The sequence below is a fragment of the Pelodiscus sinensis genome, chromosome 15, assembly GCF_052426305.1.
Source record: "Pelodiscus sinensis isolate ZL-2025 chromosome 15, ASM5242630v1, whole genome shotgun sequence".
In the NCBI taxonomy this organism is placed as follows: domain Eukaryota; kingdom Metazoa; phylum Chordata; order Testudines; family Trionychidae; genus Pelodiscus; species Pelodiscus sinensis.
In genome coordinates this window covers 3,685,666-3,708,026 of record NC_143066.1, presented here as the reverse complement: position 1 = coordinate 3,708,026, position 22,361 = coordinate 3,685,666, and the positions used below count along the sequence as shown (strand labels likewise).

Sequence of the window (22,361 nt, the reverse complement as noted above, 5' to 3'; positions counted from 1 at the left end):
TTTTGCTCCTGCTCTCAACAGTCCTTCACATTGTTAGTAAATTCCACTTCAGTCTGAACAAAAGCCTGCTGCCCATCTTGCTCTCTGTTTTCAAAAATGGCTGATTCTTTTGACTTACCCCTCTTGTGATGCCCTCATCTAAGCATAAAAATGACCCCGCCTTGGTCATTTTGGTGCATTTCACCTGGCAGATTGCTAAATGCATCAGCTTGCCTTTTTCTTTCTTCCCTTGTGTGCACACTGAGCGATGGCTGCCAGGAGGTACCCAGTGCTGGGAACAGTGTTTGCTGTCTTTGCATGCTGCAGCTGTTACTATAATAACTGCTTTCATAGGTGTGGTAATAATGTAGCTGGGGCTCATTTGGGTTTTTAAAGGAGTTTCGATCCCAGAGAGCACTGGATGCTGGATTACATCTTTTTAAACGGGAGTCAGTGTTCTGGCTTTATGTATTAGTTCCTTTAAATCTGTAATGATGTGCATTAGTAGCACTGCCAGCAGCTCTAGGGGAGTGATTATCCCCCTCTATTCAGCATGGGTGAGGTCACATCTGGAGTGTTGCATCCAGTTCTGGGCCCCCCCACTACAGGAAGGACATGGGTGCATTGGAGAGAGTCCAGCGGAAGGCAACCAGAATTATTCAGGGACTGGGGCTCATGACTTCTGAGGAGAGACTGAGGGATTTGGGTCTGTTTAGTCTGCAGAAGAGAAGAGTGAGGGGGGATTTGAGAGCAGCCTTCAACTTCCTGCAGGGGGTTTCCCAAGAGGCTGGAGAGAGGCTGTTCTCAGTGGGGGCGGATGGCAGAACAAAGAGCAATGGGCTCAAGTTCCAGGGCGGGAGGTCTAGGTTGGATATTAGGAAAAACTATTTCCCTAGGAAGATGAGGAAGCACTGGGATGGGGTCCCTAGGGAGATTTTCAAGTTCCGGCCTGACCAAGCCCTGGCTGGGATGGTTGAGTTGAGGTTGGTTCTGCTTTGGGCAGGGGGCTAGACTTGGTGAGTCCTGAGGTCTCTGCCTGCCCTAGGAGTCTCTGATTCTACATGAAGTCTAACTAAGGGAAGGTCTGCTTTAGGGAAACCCGTGCAGCATAACGTCATATGTAGCACAGTTTATACCAGCAAGTGGGGGTTTCCATCGGAGTAGCAACACCACCTCCCCAGATGTCAGTAGCTAGCTGAGAGGAAACATTCTGCCATTGACACAATGGGGGTAGGGCGTCACACCTGCATTAGTCACGCATGTAGATTTTTCACACCCCTGCCCACAATAAATGTTACGTGTAGATCAGCCCTGTAACACAGAGTGTAGGAACAGCTGTAAATGTTCCAGACGGGGCTAGGAGCAGAAACACACACTCTGGCTGCCCAGCGGTCCAACAAAAACCTATTGCCGTATCCAGTGTCAAGGATTGCATAACACAATCATTTACAGTTTTTCAGGGAACCTGCACAATTGCCTGAAAAATCACAATTTCCAGGAGTCCCTCCAGAGGGGAAAACCATGACTTAATGGGCTCCAGCATTTTACATTCAAATGTCAAGGTATTAATCAATATTTTAGGGACAGTCTACATGGAAAAACCACCTAGAAGAGCAATGGCTGAATAGCCGCCGCACACTAACTCCCTGTGTGGACACTCTTATTCCACACTGGGGATACGGTTGTACTGACGTAAGCAGGCGCTGAAGGAATGCGTCCCTGACAGCCAGCTGGAATGGGAGAGAAACCCTGGGTGTGGCTGTGTAAACACAGTTTGCTCTTGCTTTGCTGGATGCGTTAGATGTTCAGCAGATGAAGTGGTATTTTGCTCAGTGTGATCAGCTTCATTTGTGATCCAGCCCCAGCTAGGTGTGTATTAAATGCCGGGAGAGCTGAAATATGGCTACCAATGTTGATAATTGTGAGGAAATACAGAACAGGAGGACTGTGCTAAATTGTTCCAAGTGGTGCTCAAGGGACACAGCAGCCCCACACTGCCCGGGGGCAGGACTTTTGGGAGGAGGGCAGTATGTGAAGAGGGTGCTAAGCTCCCTTGTCTGGGGACCTGCACATTTGGGGCACAAATGGAAATGGAAATTGCCTCCTCCCCATCAATGTTCCCTCCGTGGGTGGAATAAAATTGTATGTGCACCAAAGGCTGTGTGAATGTGCACCACCAATAGAAACAGAAAACCTAGCTGCAGGCTCTCTGCTAATCAGCTGGGTGGCATCTGATTCTTTCCTGAGCAGCTACACAAGCACCCAGCTTACGGGGAATTGTGGGGGGTGGAGAAGCTTCCCCAGACCAGTGCTGTGTGGGGCTTTGGCACATGCAGGACTTTGCTCCTCCAGGCCAGTGCTCTGGGCCAGAAGGCTTGAGCTCTCCCTGGGTGCCGGCCCAGCCTGAGGCAGCAGGGGAAGGAAGGAGCCTGACAGCCAGGGTGCTGGTGAGCTGAATGATCTAACCAGGCACTTTTCTCTGTACAGCGCCTGGAGCAGGAGGCACCCCGCCACAGGGGGGCAATTTGGGGGAGCAATGGGATGGGGATAGGGTGACTGGGCACAGCAGGAAGAGGACAGTGAGGAGGAAGCCACACATGCCTGTTGCAAGGATGCACTGCCAGTGCCCGCTGGCCCAGCTGCTGGTCCCCATCTGCTCCTGCTTTGAAACGGTGTCACTCCTTTATTTTGTACAGAAATATGGTTTTGAATAGGAATGTGCAAAATTGGAATATGCTTTATGCACAGAAGGTCGAGTAACTTATTGTTCAAGAGCCTGTGATCCCCTGAATGTGTCTATTCCATTTATGGCCATGTATTGCTCTTGTATGTGAAGTTAGAAATATGAAGTGTAAACCTGCTTATTATTCTAGAATTTATATTGGGAACCATTAGTGGTACTTAGGGGCTTAATGGCCCGGTGCTGAAGATAACAATCTGTGAATGGCTTCGTTTTTCCTGTAAACCCAAACTGTGGTTGGTCCTGCAAAGACATGGGACCATGCTACGTGGAGCTAAAATCCATTTTGAATCTAGTTTCAGAGAGGTAGCCAGGTTAGACTACATCAGCAAAAACAAGGAGTCCAGTTGCACCTTAAAGACTAACCATTTTATTATGGTATAAGCTTTCATGAGTTGCAACTTACAGTGAACCCTCGTTTATCGCGGTAGATAGGTTCCAAACCCGACCGCGATAGCTGAAAATCCGCGAAGTAGGGACACCATATTTACGTATTTATTTAACATGTATATTCAGACTTTTAAAACCCTCCCTTTACGTAGTACTGTTAACAAACCACCCTTTAATGTACAGAACATACGTAATGAAAAAAGTCCGCGAAGTCGTGAATCCGCGATGGTCGAACCGCGAAGTAGCGAGGGCTCACTGTACTTTGTCAGATGCATGAAGTGAAAGAAAAAGAAACAGAAAGTAGCTGTTTTTCCATGAGGATGGGGAGAGAAAACAAAGGGTTCCTGCCCTTGGGAAATTCCTTTTAAGGAATGGGAAGCAATCAATGTCATCTTCAACTTGGTTTTTGAACACAGCCTCCTCATGCCAAGAGAATATTCAAGGAGCCATTAGATCCAGGCCAGATGAGAACTTAGCTCTGACTTAAAGGAATTTATCTGAAATAAGCAGAGAGGTGAGAAATATATTTGTAACAAACTCTGTTAGTGCATTAGGCTTAATTGGCAAGTTTTGTTTATTTGGACTTAGTAACTCACTTTGATCTGTCTGTTTTCACCTGCAATCTCTTAAATCCTACTTTTATACTTTTATAAAGACATTTTTGTTTATTATCAAACCCAGTGTGAATTATCATTACCTGGGTGTGGAGCCACATCTGTGCATCTCTATCTCTGATTAAGAGAATGAAACTCAAGAACATCAGAATATAAGAACATAAGACTGGCCAGACTGGGTCAGACAAAAGGTCCATCTAGCCCAGTATCCTGTCTGCTGATAGTGGCCAGTGCCAAGTGCTTCAGAGGGAGTGAACACAGCAATTATTGAGTGATTCTTCCCCTCACCCACTCCTACCTTCTGGCAAACAGAGGTGAGGGACATGCAGAGCATGGTATTGGATCCCTGCCCATACTGGCTAATAGCCATTGAGAGAAAATGTCTTTTTGAACTTTTGAACCCTGTTATAGTTTTGGCCTTCACAACATCCTGTGGCAGGGAGTTCCACATGTGGACTGTGAAGAAACATTTTGTTTTGTTCGCTCTAAATCTGCTGCCTTTTAATTTCATTGAGTGACTCCTAGTTCTTGTTTTATTTGAAGGAGTAACTAACATTTCCTTATTCAATTTTTTCCACCTCATTCCTGATTTTATAAACCTTGGCACGTCCCCTCCCTTACTCCTCTCTTTTCCAAACTGAAAAGTCCCAGTCTTTTTAATCTCTCCTCACACTCCTAGTAATTTCTGCTGCCCTTCTCTGTCCCTTTTCCCAATCCAATATATCTTTGTTGATATGGGTTGACCAAATCTGCGCACAATATTCGCTATGTGCGCGTGGCATGGATTTATATAGAGGCAATGTGGTATTTTCTGTGTTCTTATCTATCCCTTTTCTAATAAGTCCCAACATTGTCAGCTTTTTTGATTGCCAGTAGACACAGAGCGGGTGTTTTCAGACAACTGTCCACAGTGACTCCTACGTCTCTTTATTGATGGGTTCAGCTAATTTAGACCCATTCATTTGATATGTATATTGGGGTTATATTTTTCCATGTGCATGCATTACCTTGCATTCCTCTGCCAGGGTACGTCTACACTACAGCGCTAGTTCGAACTAACTTAGTTCGAATTAGTTAATTCGAACTAAGTTAGTTCGAACTAACGCATCTAGAACTAAAAACTAGTTCGAACTAGCGTTTTGCTAGTTCGAACTAGTAAGTCCACATTGAGTGGACTCTGAACAGGGCTTAAGGATGGCCGGAAGCAGTGCCGGCAGGGCATCAGAGGAGGACTTAGAGCGTGGAGATGCTGTCTCAGGCTAGCCGAGGGCTGCGCTTAAAGGGTCCCGACCCCCACCCCGGACACACAGTTCTAAGGGGTGCCCCTCTTGCAAAGAAGTTCTGGCTTGGAGTGCCCTGAGTGCCCACACTGGGCACATCACACCACTCGGCCATCAGCCCAGCTGCACTTGCCGCAGGCTGCCATCTGGGGAGAGGGGGCAATTGGGGGGCTGCAGGAGAGCTTCCACCCCCAGAAGCCCGCAGAGCCAGCCCAGTCCTCCCCATCGGGGGCACGTACCCCATTCCTCCCTCACCTCCTTCCACTTACCCTTCCCTAGCCCCCCTTCTTATTGATGTACAAAATAAAGATAACGTTTCTTCCAACATTGACTCTGTCTTTATTGAACAAAACTGGGGGAGACTGGGAAAAGGAGGTGGGAGAGGGGAAGAGAAAGGCTGGGAGAGGGGAGGGCAACTAACATGATCAGGGGTTGGGAACAGGTCCCAGATGAAGAGAGGCTACAGAGACTGGGACTGTTCAGCTTAGAAAAGAGGAGACGGAGGGGGGACAGGATAGAGGTCTCTAAAAGCAGGGGTTGGGTGGAGAGGGTGCATTCAGAAAAGTTCTTCCTGAGTTCCCATCAAGAAGGACTAGAGGACACCAAAGGAAAGGAATGGGTAGCAGGCTTGAAACTAGTAAGAGAAAGTTGTTGTTCTTGACAAAGCAAATAGTTAACCTGTGGAACTCCTTGCTGCAGGAGGCTGTGAAGGCTACAACTAGAACAGAGTTTAAAGGGAAGTGAGATAACGTGATGGAGGTTGGGTCCATGGAGTCCTATTAGCCAGAGGGTAGGAGTGGAGTCCCTGCCCAAAGTTTGTGGAAGACTGGAGAGGGATGGCACGAGACAAATGGCTTGGTCACTGTCTTCGGTCCATCCCCTCCAGGGTCCCTAGGGTTGGCCGCTGTTGGCAGACAGGCTACTGGGCTAGATGGACCTTTGGTCTGACCCAGGACGGCCATTGTAAGCTCAGGGCTCAGTGTCGGGGGTCTCAGTGGACCCCCTTGATTTTCATGCACACCTGGTCCTGGGTGGCCAGGCTGGCAGCTCTCCTGCCCTAGACGGCCACTTTCCTGTGCCTAGTGCGGAGATCGTGGACAAGGTCCACGATGTCCGCACTAGCCCAGGAAGGTGCCCGCCTCTTGCAGTCCAGGGGAAGCTCCCGGGAGCCGCCAGCCTGGTCCCGGGAAGAGGGGGTGGGCTGGGGGGCATCGGGTGGGTGGCTCTGTGCCGTGCCAGGTGCAGGGTCTGCTAGCTGGGTGCTGGCAGGCTTGCACCTGGCACGGGCACCGTAGCCAGCCCGTGCCCCTTTAAGGGGTCCGGGGCCGGGAGGGGGGCATAGAGTTTCCCTGGTGTTGGCCAGAGTGGCCACCAGGGAAACCTGGGGAGGGCTAGCCTCCCACTAGTTCGAACTAAAGGGCTACACAGCCCTTAGTTCGAACTAGCTAGTTCGAACTAGGCGTTAGTTCGAACTAGGTAAACCTCATTTTACGAGGACTAAGCGCTCCGCTAGTTCGATTCAAATTCGAACTAGCGGAGCGCTAGTGTAGCACCTATTAAAGTTAGTTCGAACTAACGTCCGTTAGTTCGAACTAACTTTGTAGTGTAGACATACCCCCATTGTGATGCCCAGTCACCCAGTTTTGTGAAATCCCTTTGAAACTCTTTGCAGTCAGCTTTGGACTTAACTATCTCGAGTACAGTTTGTATCCTCTGCACATTTTCCCAGCTCACTGTTTACCCTTTTTTCCAGATTATTTATGACCGTGTTGAACGGCTCTGGTCCCCGTACAGACCCCTGGGGACACCGCTATTTACTTCTCCCCAGGCTCACCATTTATTTCTAGGGTTTTATTTCCTATCTTCTGACTGGGGTGCCGGGCAATGCTTCAGGATCATCTAATGATCCTTAATTTACTTTAATGACAAGCCTTTTGTTATCTTAATCATCCTGCCTTTGTGTATAAATAAATTCCCTGTCCCCTAAGCTGTGCTGCTCCCAGCTTCCGAATTCATCACAAGGAACCACTCAGGCCTTCTGTGTTGCAGTTCTGAGCTCTGGCTGGAGCTAGGGTGAGTAGGCCTCAGTGCAAAATTGACGGGAGGGCTAGCACCCCCAAATATGACACCCTTGCTGTTCTGGGCCCCTCTGGGTTCCCAAGTCTTGTAGGGGATATGACTTGGTGGCCACTTGATCCCACCAGTAACCCCACGGAGAGCTGGTGGGTCATATTCAGAGTACAGGCAGTCCCCGGGTTACGTACAAGATAGGGACTGTAGGTTTGTTCTTAAGTTGAATCTGTATGTAAGTCGGAACTGGCATCCATATTCAGCTGCTGCTGAAACTGACCGCCAGTTCTGACTTACATACAGAATCAACTTAAGAACCCCAAGCGTCCCCAAGTCAGCTGCTGCTGAAACTGATCAGCAGCTGATTCCAGGAAGCCTGGGGCAGAGAAACTCTGCCTCAGGCTTCCTGTAGTCAGCGCTGGTCAGTTTCAGCAGAAGCTGACTTGGGGCCACCTGGGCAGAGCAGCTGGGGTGCTGCTGGGTTGCTCCAGTAGCGCCGCTCCTCGGCACTACTGGAGCAACCCAGCAGCACCCCATCTGCTCTGCCCCAGGTGTCCTGATTCAGCCACTGCTGAAAATGACCAGCAGCGGCTGAATCAGGACCAGAGCAGCTGGGGTGCTGCTGGGTTGCACCAGTAGCGTCCAGAGCTGCGCTGCGGGACCAACTGGCAGCACCCCAGCTGCTCTGCCACAGGCGTCCAGAGAAAAGCCTAGTCTGCTGGGGGGGGGGGGCGTACTAGCTGCGCCCCCCCCACCCCAGCAGACCAGGAAGACTCGGGCGGCGGACCGAGATGCACCGAGATGCACCGCGGTCCCGCCGCCTGGGTCCTCCGCGGCTTTGCTCCCCGTCTCCCTGGTCTGCTGGAGACCAGCAGACCAGGGAGATGGGGAGCGCCTCTGAGGACGCCGGCAGCGGAGCAGCCCAGGCGCGCCTGGGGTGCCCCGCTGCCCGAGCCCCCCCCCCTCGGCTTTGCAAAGCGCGGGGAAGCCGGCGGCGGGGCAGTCCAGGCGCGCCTGAGGTGCCTCGCTGCCCGAGCCGCCCGCCCCCCCCGTCCCCGTCCCCCCCCCCTCCCCCGCCGCTTTGCAAAGTGCGGGGAAGCCGGCGGGGCAGTCCAGGCGCGCCTGGGGTGCCTCGCTGCCCGAGCCCCCCTGCGGCTTTGCAAAGCGCAGGGAAGCCGGCGGCGGCGGGGCAGTCCAGGCGCGCCTGGGGTGCCTCGCTGCCCGAGCCCCTCCGCGGCTTTGCTCTGCGTCTTCCTGGTCTGCAGACCAGGGAGACGCAGAGCAAAGCCCCAGAGTACACGGGCGGCAGGACCACGAGGTCCCGCAGTCCGTGTACTCTGGGGCAGCCCCGTTCGTAACTGCGGATCCGACGTAAGTCGGATCCACGTAAGTCGGGGACTACCTGTATTTACATTCGTTATTTGCACCAGTTGGATCAGGCCCCTGGGAGCTTTGCAGCCTCCTCCTCAGGAGCTGACCTGTACTTGGTGCCATGTGATTTTAGCTCCTGGATTAATGTGGGTGGACAGTTTCCCTGATGGGTGAAGCCCCCATCGCAGCTCCTGAGTTGTAGTGCAGTGGCCAGCAGGAGCCACGCCGGGTGGACCTGGTCTTGCAGCTTGTGCTGTTATTTGCCCAGTTCCTAATGGGCATTTGGCATTGTCTGGCTGGATGCTGGGGTGCCAGCAGGGCTGGGTCAGCACTGAGCTGCTCCTTCCAGCTGCTGAAGGATGAGTCTGACTCACTGCTTGGGGTTGGGGGAGGGGGTTCCCCAAACATGGCAGGGACCCTGGGGACTTTTCCAATTTTCTGTGCCTCGTGGGGCTTGGATCTCTCCATTAAAGGGCTCTGATTGATCCATTTCCTACTGGGCTCCAGTGCTGGTTTCTCCTGTTCTCTGCCCTGGCTGGATGGCTGGGCTCAGAACAGGGGGGAAGGGTGAAAGGTAACAGGAGCCAGCCTGGGAGGCCATCCTGGCTGGGCTGAGGACACTAGGAATCGGAGATATAACCACACGGGAAAGGAGACGAATAAGAGGAGCCAAAACCTAAGGAGATAAATGACCAAAGGGACGAAGGAGAGTCATGCAGGTGCTCTGATCTTGGGGTACATCTGGAGTGATGGCAGGAGACTGGGACCCTGGTCTTGGTGGGGGGCCTGGGTAGCCCCTGGCACGATGGGGCCCTGGTCTCAGTCAGGGTCTGTGCAGTGCCTGGCATGACAGGGCCCTGATGTCCTTTGATTCTGCCATATTGCACATCATTAATATGGGACTGAGCTAACCCAGAAACCAGCCACGCTGCAGGACACTGGACCCAGCCCTGCTCAGTCTAGGGCAAGAGTGTTGCTAGGTCCCCGGCTCAGCCTGCAGACATCTGCCGCATGGATGGAAGGGCCAGACGGGACACTGGGCCAGGTAGGGAATGGCAGCCCGGGATCCTGTACGGGGTCTCAGCGGTGTTTGGGGGCATTTGAGCTCCTAAATCCCATTAAAATCGAATGGGCTTTTACTTGAATTCCATCCACTTTAGCTCCTAAATCTCTTTGGTGTTTCTGCAGACCCACCCCCTAGGTTGCTTGCTGGAAGCTACAGTAAAGGCCACTTACCCTTCACCTGGACGGTCACCTCCCGGCTGGCTGTGCCGTGCGCGTTGGAGGCTTTGCAGTGGTAGGTTCCGGCATCCTCGCTCCTGACCCGCCATTGCACCCCTGTGCGGAAGGGCACCCCATCCTTCGCGCACACCACGGCCGGCGGGGGGTTCCCCAGCGCCACGCAGGAGAAGGTTTGCTCCGTCCCCACCTCCCAGGTCCGGTTCCTGGGGCAGCTGGAGTCGTCCATCCTGGGCCCATCTGAAAGTGAGGTTGGGAGTTGGTTACACTGCCCTGTGCTGTGCAGCCCCATCTCTTGCCTGTCCCAGGGCTGCGCAAAGGACCCCCATCCCCGCAGCATCAGCTAACACTAGGGCAGCACGGAGCCCTGTGTGCAAGGGAGCAGCCTTGGACTGGGAGCCCTGGGGCTAAGCCCTGCCTGTGCCATGGCACCCAGAGTGACCCTGGCCTGAGCCAAGACCGCATAACGTCACGAGAAGGCCTCAGCTTCCCCATCTGTAAAATGGGGCTAAGGGTGGGGTGCAGCCTGTCCTCCAAAGGGCAGGCTGAACCAGGGCTCAGGACAGAGGGTGGCGTGAGTGCTGGGGGACAGGGGCAACATTTCGCGGGGGACTGCAGCCGCACTTCCCCTGATCACTGAGTGTTTTTTTAAATGTTTGCTGGCTCGGGACGGTGGCAAAGATCACAGCCCGTGTCCTTCCTCCTCAGCCCTCCCCTTGCAGCCAGGAGTGAGAGCAGGCTATGAACTGTGCCCTCGCTCCCCAGTCAACAAAAAAACCCAAACACTCAGTGACTAGGGTAAGTGTGGCTGCAGACCTCCCCCCGCAATGGTGGCAGAGGGGCAGGAGGCTACTGGCTGGGGCAGAGCCAGATGCTCCCCCTCCAAATCCTTCTAACCTGCTAGGCTGTCTGTTTCTAGCACAGCAGCGTGTAGGGAGCCCAGGGAGCCGGGCTGGGAGCACCCTGCCCCTCCACCGGCAACCAAGTGCCCCAGCTAGCCAGTTTCAAGACAGAGCACCGCACCAGCTACCCTTTGCCTTTTCTCAGGACAGCAGGGAATCCGCCCTGGCTGGGGAGCACTGGACGCCCCCTTTGTGGGTGAATGTCGGCAGGGGTGCAGGGATTTGCAGTCAGACAAAGCCGATGGGGGCCTGGCGCTTGGGCGAGGCTGGCAACTGCCATGATTCTGCTGAGCTGCCGGCACCCAGAACAGTGTCTGGTGCCCAGCTGAGCAGTGTCTGGTGCCCAGCTGAGCGGTGTCTGGTGCCCGGCTGAGCGGTGTCTGGTGCCCGGCTGGAGCGGTGTCTGGTGCCCAGCTGGAGTGGTGTCTGGTGCCCAGCTTACTGGTGTCTGGTGCCCAGCTTACTGGTATCTGGTGCCCGGAGCGGTGTCTGGTGCCCAGCTGAGCAGTGTCTGGTGCCCGGCCGGAGCGGTGTCTGGTACCCGGCCGGAGCGGTGTCTGGTGCCCGGCTGGAGCAGTGTCTGGTGCCCGGCTTAGTGGTATCTGGCGCCCGGAGCGGTGTCTGGTGCCCAGCTGAGCAGTGTCTGGTACCCGGCCGGAACGGTGTCTGGTGTCCAGTTTGTGGTATCTGGTGGCCAGAGCGGTGTCTGGTACCCGGCCGGAGCGGTGTCTGGTACCCGGCCGGAGCGGTGTCTGGTACCCGGCCGGAGCGGTGTCTGTACCCGGCCGGAGCGGTGTCTGGTACCCGGCCGGAGCGGTGTCTGTACCTGGCCGGAGCGGTGTCTAGTACCCGGCCGGAGCGGTGTCTGTACCCGGCCGGAGCGGTGTCTGTACTCGGCCGGAGCGGTGTCTGATACCCGGCCGGAGCGGTGTCTGATACCCGGCCGGAGCGGTGTCTGTACCCGGCCGGAGCGGTGTCTGTACCTGTCTGGAGCGGTGTCTGGCGCTCAGCTGAGCAGTGTCTGGCACCAGTAGCGGGGGCTGGTGCCCGGACCATGCAGGGACTCACCATACACCTGGAGCTCCATGGCAGAGCTGCTCTTTTGGATAAGCGGCCCATGCAGTGTCAGGTCCAGGTCCGCGTGGCAGCTGACCTGTTGCCCATGGTCCCATCGCAGAGGGGTTATCTCTTGGGTCACCGTGATGTTGCTGGGTTCGGCCCCGGTGTGGTGCTGGAAGGTCTCCGTGTGCAGGGTCCAGCCCCCCTGGCGGAGGGTCACGGTGAGGTGTTTGACGGGAGCCACGCTCAGAACCCAGCACGTTAGGTTATAGGCCCGGCCCACCTCCATCACTGGGAGCGGCTCCAGCACCACCTGCTCCGGCGCCCCTGGAGGCAGAGGAGGAAGGACCCAAAGGTGGGTTAATTGGTTCCCTTATGACCCGGGGGCTGCGGAAAGGTGCTGGAACGTGCATCGCTGCACCCCAGGCAGGCGGAGCCCCAGGGAAGCTCCCCACGAGCAGAGTCCTGCCCCGGAGGGGACCCACTGGCGGCCAGAGCCACGCGCAGACTTGCCGCCCGGCTGGCAGGAGTGCTAATGGGCCGGAGGTCTGGACGTGGATGGCTGCCTCCAGTGAGGCCCAGCAACTCGTCCCACCCAACCGCTGCCAGAGGGCAGCTCCACGCAGGCGCCGCCTGGCTCAGTGGGTCGGAGCCAGCGTCCCTTGCGGGGAAAGGCCCGTGCCCCATTTCCTGCTCCCTAAAGCAGCCAGTCCTCTGCCCAGGGCCAGATGGTGTCAGCGCCCCATTGAGGGCAGCCAGAAGGTCTCAGTGGGGCAAGAGCTGGGAGCCCGGGGCACTTACGGTAAGCAGAGAGGGCTGCGGTTGCACGCCTCGAATCTCCTCGGCACACGAAGTGGCACACAGGGGCCGATGCCCATTCCTGGATATTGACGAGGTGAAAGGCCACCCAGCTGGGTCCATGTTTTGAGCTGGCTTTGGCGAGCGAGGTCTCCAGGCCCCCCGGGGCAGCAGGATTTTCACATGTGTGGCTGCAGTTTATCCAGACGGACCCTCCGTGCTCCACCAAGGGGGCTTCCGGCGAGACGTGCACCTCGAACGAGCCCTGCACGGCCCCTGAAACGGCCCAACCCGCCCGTCACGCTGCGTGTCCAGGGCAGGTGCACGGCAAAGCAGCATGTGAGACACGCAGCAAGGGATGAGCTCAGCTCCTGGAGACCTCTTTTCCCTGGCGGGGCCAGGAGGCCCTTTCACCAGCCTCACACATGGGTCCCAATTCCACTCTCTGCTGCCAGCATGGGCACCGAGTAACACTGCACACTTCTACATACACGCTTGCGCAGGACTCAGACACACAGCAGACAACTGTATCATGGGGCTAAGGCCCCTCAGACCGGCCATGGTTGACGGTGGGGTGCAGCCTGTCCCCCTAAGGCAGGTTGAACCAAGCTCTCTGGCGGGGTTGGCCCAGTTGCCCCACAGTGGGCGGTCATCTTGCTGCCCACCCACCTCCATGTAGGGGGAGCTCGGATCTTGGGGGGCCTGTGGGTGAGAAGAAGCATCGGGGGCAGGAGCACAGGGAGCCACTTGGGTCCAGTGAGGAAGTTCAGGGATGTGGCCGCAACAGGGGCTGGGATGCCTTTTGCTCCAGATTTAATTCCAAACCTGTGTGTCTAATCCCCTGTTGTCCCCACTTCCTAGTCCTACAGACCCATGGGGTATCTCCCTGCCCCTCGGCGCTCCTCTACTGACCTGCCCATCCCCTGTCTAACTGCCTCTCCATCCCCAAACCGCACCCACCTTCAACCTCTGCAGCCCCATCCACGCCCCATCTAGCGCCTGGTTCCTCCAGACATGGCTGCTGTCACCAAAGGCCCGTCCTGAGTGCATGCTGCCCTGCTCCCCCTGGCCAGGCCAGGCCCTGAGGGGAAGGGGCACGGAGTGGGAAAGACTGCAGAGGGGGAAGTAGCCATCCTCCTGAAGGGCAAGCAGCAGCCTGCCACCGTGGGAGGCCTAGCTCCCCAGTGATGCTGCTGGGGGGTCCGACAATCCCCCTTCCCTCTGACAGGTGGGCAGAGGGGAGTGTCCCATGCTGGGTCAGGCCCTACGCTTGGCCCTTGTTCCTGTGCCCAGCCAGGGGCGCCATTGCCGATTTGTATGGGGGGCGACCTGTGCATGCCCTGATGGGGTGGGGAGAGAATGAGAGCATGGGGGAGGGCAGGAGGCAGATGAGGACAGTGGCATCCACCGTCTTACTGAGCGTGCTCAGTACAAGCCAAGCAGCAAATGTGGGGGACCGATTCCATTCACCCCCCTCCCCCCGCACACACAGATTGCCTCTTTCCAGGGCTACTGAGGCACAGGAAGATTGTAGGTTTGTGTTTGGAGATAACTTAGCAGGTAACTGACAGGAGCTCTGTATCGAATTCCCATGAATAGGATCCCCTCTTTGCTCCAACGCTAAGGTGCTCTGACACTTCAGGGACACTGGTTAGCCTTCATGTTGTCATACGGGCTTACTTTCTTCCCAAGTGCAGAGCGAGAGAGAGAGACCGACCGTCAGGACTCGGGGCTCGCTCTCAGCTCTGGAAAGGGCTAGTGGGTTACAGCAGGGGAAGATACATTTGAGCTCTGTGTAAGATCAGAGCAGCCAGGCTGGGTGAGACCTAAGGTCCATCTAGCCCAGTGTCCTGTCTGCCCACAGTGGCCAGTGCCAGGTGCCTCAGAAAGGCATCAACAGAAGAGACAAACATCTTATGATCCCTCCCCTGTCGCCCATTCCCAGTTTCTGGCAAACAGAAGGTCGAGACCCCACCCCTGCCCATTCTGACTAGTAGATGGAGCTGTGCTCCTTGAACTTATTTTGTTCTTAGTGGAACCCTATTACACTTTGTGCCTTTCCATCATCTCCCAGCAAAGAGTTCCATAGGTTAATTGTGAAAAAATAATTGTGTTTGTTTTAAAACTGCTTCCTATACATTTCATTGGGTCAGCTTCTTATGTTATGATAGTGAAGGAGTAAATAACAGTTCATAGTCTATGTTCCCACACCGTTCATGATGTTCTAGACCTCTCACATTTCCCCCATCCTTTAGTCATTTCTTTTCCACGTGGAAAGTCCCAGTCTTTTTAATCTCTTCTCATATGGAAGCTGTTCCTCACCCCTGATCATTTCTGTTGCCCTTTCTGTACCTGTTCCAAATCCAGTAGATTTTTTTTAGAATGGGTGACCAGATCTGCCTACACTAGTATTCAAGATGTGGGCATACCATGACTTTATATGGAGGCAATAAGGTATTTTTTGTCTTATTCTCTATTCCTTTCCTAATGATTCCCAATATTCTGTTAAGTTTTTTTTTTTGGGGGGGGTGTTGTTTGTATTTAAAGACTGCCTCTTCACGTTGAGCAGATGTTTTCAGGGAACTATTCACAAGGATTCCAAGATCTCTTTCTTGAGCAGTAACAGCTATTTTAGACCCTATCATTTTTGCATCTATAGTTGGGCTTATATTTTTCCATGCGCATTACTTTGCACTTATCAACACTGACTTTCATCTGCCTTTGTGTTGCCCAGTCACCTGGTTTTGTGAGCTCCCTTTGTAACTCTTTGCAGTCAGCTTTGAGTAATTTTGTATCATCTGCAAATTTTGTCATCTCACTATTTACCCCCTTTTCAAGAACATTTTTAACAGTTTAACAGTACTAGTCCAAATTCAAATCCCAGCAGAACACTCCTTGCTACTTCTTCTCTTCCCCCCCTCCCCATGCTTTTAAGTACCGGGCGATGTTTTCATGATGATCTAACAGTCTCTTAATTACTTGAATGATCATTTTTTTGCTATTCTTAATCACGTGTCTTCCTCTTTTGATGATAAACTCCCTGCCACAAAGGCAAAGCTGCAAGCAGCTCACACTGTTGCATTTCAGAACTGCCTCTGGAGTCAGGGCATGCAGCTTTAAGCAGAGCTCGAGTGTGAAATCCAGGGATGCAAACTCAGGAGGAGGGACTACTGCCCCCCTCAACCCTCCATAAATGGCACCCATAAGCCCAGCCCTTTGGGAATGTGACCGTACGTCCCCCTCGAGGCAGGGCCTGGGTGCTGGCGGGCAGCCCTTTATAAAGCTGGGAACCCTGCCCTGGCGTGCACTGGGTATGAGACACCAGCCCCAATGGCAGGGGATGGGTAGCTGGGCCTGGTGGTGCTGGCTGGGACTAGCAAGTAGTGCAAAGAGTAGGAGACACCTCAGTCTGCACGAGGGGTGAGCCTGGTTTTCTCAACCCCCGGGGAGTAAGGACGTTAAAATGTGGTTATCTGGATAATCGTGCAGTTGCCACAATTTGTATGGACTACGATTAGTCGCTAAGTGCTGCTCTGCAGAGCCACAGCAAGGTAGCTCCAGGAGCCAGCTCGAGATGGGACTGAGCAGTCCCAGCTCAAGCTAGCTCCGGGAGCCACCCTAGGGCTCTGCGAAAGTGAGGAGTCGATACTCCAGTCAGCAACCTGATAAACTTATGTTTACTGGGGACTAGTCGCTAAAAAGCCTATAGAGGAGCAGATATCTCAGACTGCAAGCTGGGACCAGCAGTGGGCTCAGGACAGCAGGGAATCCGCCCTGGCAGGGGAGCATTGAACGCCCCCTTGGTGGGCAGGGGTGCATGCATCTGGGGAGTCAGAAAAAGCCAATGGGAGCCTGGCGCTTGGGCAGTGCTGGCAACTGCCATGACTCTGCTGAGCTGCCAGCACCCAGAACAGTGTCTGGTGCCCGGCCTGAGTGGTGTCTGGTGCCCGGCCTAGCAGTGTCTGGTGCCCAGCTGAGCGATGTCTGGTACCCAGCCGGAGCAGTGTTTAGTACCCGGCCGGAGCAGTGTCTGGTACCCGGCTGGAGCGGTGTCTGGTGTCCAGTTTGTGGTATCTGGTGCCCGGAGCGGTGTCTGGTACCCGGCCGGAGCGGTGTCTGGTACCCGGCCGGAGCGGTGTCTGGTACCCGGCCAGAGCGGTGTCTGGTACCCGGCCGGAGCGGTGTCCGTACCCGGCCAGAGCGGTGTCCGTACCCGGCCAGAGCGGTGTCTGGTACCCGGCCAGAGCGGTGTCTGTACCTGGCCGGAGCGGTGTCTGTACCTGTCTGGAGCGGTGTCTGGTACCCGGCCGGAGCGGTGTCTGGTACCCGGCCAGAGCGGTGTCTGTACCTGGCCGGAGTGGTGTCTGTACCTGTCTGGAGCGGTGTCTGGTACCCGGCCGGAGCGGTGTCTGTACCCGGCCGGAGCGGTGTCTGTACCCGGCCGGAGCGGTGTCTGTACCTGTCTGGAGCGGTGTCTGGCGCTCAGCTGAGCAGTGTCTGGCACCAGTAGCGGGGGCTGGTGCCCGGACCATGCAGGGACTCACCATACACCTGGAGCTCCATGGCAGAGCTGCTCTTTTGGATAAGCGGCCCATGCAGTGTCAGGTCCAGGTCCGCGTGGCAGCTGACCTGCTGCCCATGGTCCCATCGCAGAGGGGTTATCTCTTGGGTCACCGTGATGTTGCTGGGTTCGGCCCCGGTGTGGTGCTGGAAGGTCTCCGTGTGCAGGGTCCAGCCCCCCTGGCGGAGGGTCACGGTGAGGTGTTTGACGGGAGCCACGCTCAGAACCCAGCACGTTAGGTTATAGGCCCGGCCCACCTCCATCACTGGGAGCGGCTCCAGCACCACCTGCTCTGGCGCCCCTGGAGGCAGAGGAGGAAGGACCCAAAGGTGGGTTAATTGGTTCCCTTATGACCCGGGGGCTGCGGAAAGGTGCTGGAACGTGCATCGCTGCACCCCAGGCAGGCGGAGCCCCAGGGAATATCTAAAAGGGTGTCACAAGGAGGAAGGAGAAAATTTGTTCCTCTTGGTTTCTGAGGACAGGACAAGGAGTAATGGGCTTAAAGTGCAGCAGGGGAGGTTTAGATTGGACATTAGGAAAAAATTCCTAACTGTCAGGGTGGTCAAATATTGGAATAAATTGCCAAGGGAGGTGGTGGAATCTCCCTCTCTGGAGATATTTAAGAACAGGTTAGATAGACATCTGTCAGGGATGGTGTAGACGGAGCTTGATCCTGCCTTGAGGGCAGGGGGCTGGACTCAATGACCTCTCGAGGTCCCTTCCAGTCCTATGATTCTATGATTCTATGAAGCTCCCCACGAGCAGAGTCCTGCCCCGGAGGGGACCCACTGGCGGCCAGAGCCACGCGCAGACTTGCCGCCCGGCTGGCAGGAGTGCTAATGGGCAGGAGGTCTGGACGTGGATGGCTGCCTCCAGTGAGGCCCAGCAACTCGTCCCACCCAACCGCTGCCAGAGGGCAGCTCCACGCAGGCGCCGCCTGGCTCAGTGGGTCAGAGCCAGCGTCCCTTGCGGGGAAAGGCCCGTGCCCCATTTCCTGCTCCCTAAAGCAGCCAGTCCTCTGCCCAGGGCCAGATGGTGTCAGCGCCCCATTGAGGGCAGCCAGAAGGTCTCAGTGGGGCAAGAGCTGGGAGCCCGGGGCACTTACGGTAAGCAGAGAGGGCTGCGGTTGCACGCCTCGAATCTCCTCGGCACACGAAGTGGCACACAGGGGCCGATGCCCATTCCTGGATATTGACGAGGTGAAAGGCCACCCAGCTGGGTCCATGTTTTGAGCTGGCTTTGGCGAGCGAGGTCTCCAGGCCCCCCGGGGCAGCAGGATCTTCGCACGTGTGGCTGCAGTTTATCCAGACGGACCCTCCGTGCTCCACCACGGGGGCTTCCGGCGAGACGTGCACCTCGAACGAGCCCTGCACGGCCCCTGAAACCCGCCCGTCACGCTGAGTCTCTAGGGCATGTGCATGGCAAAGCAGCATGCGAAACACACAGGAAGGGAGGAGCTCAGCCCCTGGAGATCCCGCCCTTCACCAGCCTCACACACGGGCCCTGATCCCACTCTCTGCTGCCAGCGTGGGCTCCGAGTGACTCTGGGGGAGGGCAAGGGCAGCATAGCAACAGGATTCACAAGAGTGGAATATGGTTTGTGTGTCTGGAAACTTTTAGCACACACGCATACACAGAGACACAGTGGACAAACGCAGACACAGACTGTTGAAACACACACACAAGTGACCGGTGGAGGCACACACACACATACTGTAGTCACACAGGCTGTGTACACACACACAGCGGACATGTCGGGACACACAGACACACGCACACTAGTAGACACACGCATAGTGTGGTGGATGCCAGCAGCCACACTAGCGGCTGTGTGGGAGGGCGATCAGTCCCTTACCTGTCAGAGTTGTCAGCACACCCCAGGCCAGGAGCAAGAGAAGCTGAGCCATGGGGCTGGGGTCACCGCTTCCCGGGGGCTCAGACGGCTCCGTCCCACGGGAAAGGCAGGGTGCTGAGCGCTAAGTGAGCTGCCTGGAAGCTGCTTTCTGTGTTTATAGAAGAGTTCAGTGCTGTTCCTGGAAGCCCCCACCCTTCTGAGGCACGCTGGGAGGAGGAGATTTCCAGCCTTGCTGGCCGAGGGACTTCCGATTTTCTACCCTTTCCAAGGCAGGCTTTCCCAGGGCAAGGCACACAGCTACACGTGTCCCCCACACATGTGGCTGTGCACCACTGAGAGAAACAAAACCTGCCTGCTGGCGCTCTGCAACTCAGCTGGGTGGCAAAGGAATCTCCCAAGCAGCCGCACGCGCGTAGCTTGTGGGTACGGGGCACACCGGGCTCCCCCCACCCCGCCCCGGACCTGGTGCTCTCCGGGGAGCTGCCTTGGTTGGGATGGAGCCCTGACAGCTGGAACAATCCGTGGGCCAGGGCCTCATTTGCCATTATTACAAGACAGACAGACAGACGCTCTGCAGGAGAAAACACTGCTCTTTGGTTATTTATTTAACCAGGGGCCTGGACATGTGCACGTAACACAACAGGCAGGCTGCTCACTTTTCCCCCTGCATCATTTAACCCAGTGGCCAGCACGGCCTGCTTGCATTCCTGAAGCTGCTCAGCACCCCACCCCGTCGGCTGTCTGGTCTACGCTGTGTGGCGAGTGTGCGCTGGGTGTCAGCTGTGTCGGATCCGCTGGAAATGGCAGCTGGTTTCCTTGTGTGTGCGGGGCTGCTCAAGGGACGAGCAGATGTTTGTAACCCATTCCAGTGCGTCACCACCCTCCTAGGGAAATAGTTTTTCCTAATTTCCAACCTAGACCTCCCCCACTGTAACTTGAGACCAACCTGCTCTTAGATCTGCCATCCGCCACCACTGAGAACAGCCTTTCTCCATCCTCTTTGGAACCTCCCTTCAGGAAGTTGAAGGCTACTACCAAATCCCCCCTCACTCTTCGCTTCTGCAGACTGAACAAACCCAAATCCCTTAGTCTCTCCTCGTAGGTCATGTGCTCCAGCCCCTCATCATTTTGGTTGCCTCAGCTGAGCTTTCTGGGCTTTACCCAGTGCTAAAGCGCAAAAAGACCAAAAGATCCATTATGGTCACACTTTTGCCCTTAGGTTTATTTCTTTTATTGTGAGCCAGTTTCTGCAGCGACTCTTTGCTGTGTGGAAACGCGTGTGATGCGCAGAATGTGACAGTAGCCACGTGCTAGAAAGAAGCTGTGTCATTCTAGTGCGTGTGAGGGAGGAATGGGTGCATAGGAAGAGCCAAGTGTGAAAGCCATCCACAGACCCGGATAGCCGAGGGAGGAGGAAGAGACTTAGAGGTGCCAAGAAATGACAAGATGCCCCCCTTGGACCTGATGACCAATTTTTAATCTTTTCCATCCAGGTGTGGAATAAATGGTGTAAGGGGAAGCCGTCATCTGTCATCTTTGAAAGTCATGGGATACAACAGAGATTCCAGAAGCCTAGAAAAGGGCAAATCTAGTGCCTGTGTATACACTGGGAAATAAGTATGACCCAGGGAATTACAGCCTACTCAGCGTAGCTTTTGTATCAGGAAAGATAATGGAGCAGATAATTAAGGAATACATTTGCAAACATCTGGAAGATAATAAAAATAAGGTGATAAGTAACAGCATGGATTAGTAGAGAACAAATCATGTCAAATCAACCTGACAGCTTTCTGTGCTAGGATAACAAGCCTGGATAAGGAGGCAATGGTAAATCTGGTATATTTAGACTTTAGTAAACAATTTGATACAGTGTCTCATGACCTCATTAACAAACTAGGGAAATACAACTTAGATGGGGCTACTGTGAGGTGGGTAACCTTTCTCAGAGGGTAATTATCAATGGTTCACAGTCATGCTGGAAGGCATAACAGGTGGGGTTCAGGAGGGGTCTGTTTTAGGATCAGTTCTGTTCAGTATCTTCATCAGCGATTTAAATGATGGCACACAGAGTACACTGATAAGTTTGCAGATGATACCAAGCTGGGAGGGGTTGCAAGTGCTTTGGAGGAGAGGGTCAGAATTCAAACTTATTTGGACAAACTGGAAAAATGGTCTGAGGTAAATAAGATGAAGTTCAATAAGGACAAATGCAAAGTGCTCCACTTAGGAAGGAACAATTCGTTTCACGCACACAGAATGGGAAGTGACTATCTAAGAAGGAGTCCTGCAGAAAGGGATCTGTGCATCAGAGTGGACCACGAGCTAAATATGCGTCAACAGGGTGACACTTGCAAAAAAAAAGCAAACATGATTCTGGGCTGCATTAACAGGAGTGTTGTGAACAAGACACAAGAAGTCATTCTTCCGCTCTGCTCTGTGCTGATTAGGCCTCAGTTGGAGTATTGTGTCCAGTTCTGGGCATAGTGTTTCAGGAAAGATGTGGAGAAATTGGAGAAAGTCCAGAGAAGAGCAAAAAATTAAAAAAAACATTAATGGGTCTAGAAAACATGAGCTAGGAGGGAAGACTGAAGGAACTGGGCTTGTTTAGTTTGGAAAAGAGAAGACGGCAGCCATGTAAATTTAAATGAAGCCTTTGCCTATGTGTCTAATCTACATGCCTCTGCCGACAGAGGCATGTGGTCTAGACACAGCCTAGGAGAGGGTGACCGGGCATGCAATGGTGGGGTGTCTTTGTGGACGGTGAGATGTTTACCAACGTGAGTCTGTGAGGGGCCTGCTGCTGCTAGAAGGCTGGAGCCAGCTGTGTAACTCATGGCGCAAAGGCCAGGGGAGTTTCTCAGCAATGGTTTGGAGGCAGCCCTGGACGTGGCAGATGAAGTAAGGAAACGCAGAAATGAGGGGAACTTGCTGCTGTTGTTCACAAAGAAATAGGGAAATAAACAACACTGCAAACAGGCATGAAGTCAGCTCAGCGCCACATGCCTGGAGCTGTTATTAAGCACATTATGCCTTCACTGGGCAGACAGGAAGTGCAGCTGCCAGCCAGACACTGTTACTACCCGTCCATCTGCAAGCTCCATTTGTACTCAGAGCAACAGGAGTCTGGAATAACCCTTTCCCTGCCAGAAGGCTCTGCTGGACTCCTGCTGGGAGCTAATGCCACTTGCTAAGCCTGCAGCTGCACTTACCCATTGTTCCAACAGGGGAGAGCAGGTGTCGGACAATGCTCTGTGTAGGAACACCCAGGGTATCTTCTGTGGTCCCCGCCCCAGCACCGGCTCTCAGATGTCCTGTCCAAGAAAGAGTCTGCAGGGTCAGAGAGCGGAGTGCAGACTTTCGCGCTACGCTCAGGGATTGCACCCCAGCCCTGACTGGGTAACCAAGGAATTATGTTAATTACAAAGGCCTTATCTTAGCCAGCTGTGGGATGAAAAATGTCAGCAGCTGTTCTCCCCAGCTAGGTGGTTGGGACCAGGCTTGGG

At 54.6% G+C, this 22,361-nt stretch overlaps 1 protein-coding gene across 2 annotated transcripts; it reads right to left on the bottom strand.

The window, feature by feature from the left end:
* Positions 1-3,066: 3,066 nt before the first annotated feature.
* Positions 3,067-19,085, bottom strand: LOC102457841 (intercellular adhesion molecule 5-like). Of its 2 annotated transcripts, XR_016350699.1 has the most exons (8): positions 18,859-19,085; positions 18,109-18,381; positions 16,987-17,304; positions 12,446-12,718; positions 11,654-11,971; positions 9,681-9,923; positions 3,366-3,606; positions 3,067-3,120 (listed from the first exon to the last, which is right to left on the bottom strand). XR_016350699.1 is itself a non-coding variant. In XM_089782202.1 (7 exons), exons 1-7 carry the CDS (start codon positions 18,908-18,910, stop codon positions 3,593-3,595), a joined length of 1,491 nt encoding a protein of 496 aa, XP_089638328.1. In that variant the 5' UTR covers positions 18,911-19,085; the 3' UTR covers positions 3,067-3,592. The 2 variants fall into 2 exon arrangements, 1 of the variants encoding a protein (XP_089638328.1); XM_089782202.1 differs by having other exon boundaries at positions 3,067-3,606.
* Positions 19,086-22,361: the final 3,276 nt, after the last annotated feature.

Bases quoted from the DNA above. Each gene is read 5' to 3' on its own strand.
- LOC102457841 (XM_089782202.1), bottom strand. From the start codon at position 18,910: ATGGCTCAGCTTCTCTTGCTCCTGGCCTGGGGTGTGCTGACAACTCTG. The intron at 17,305-18,108 runs GTAAGTGCCCCG...CTCTGCCTCCAG, and splicing joins CGCAGCCCTCTCTGCTTACC to GGGCGCCAGAGCAGGTGGTG. The intron at 11,972-12,445 runs GTAAGTGCCCCG...CTCTGCCTCCAG, and splicing joins CGCAGCCCTCTCTGCTTACC to GGGCGCCGGAGCAGGTGGTG.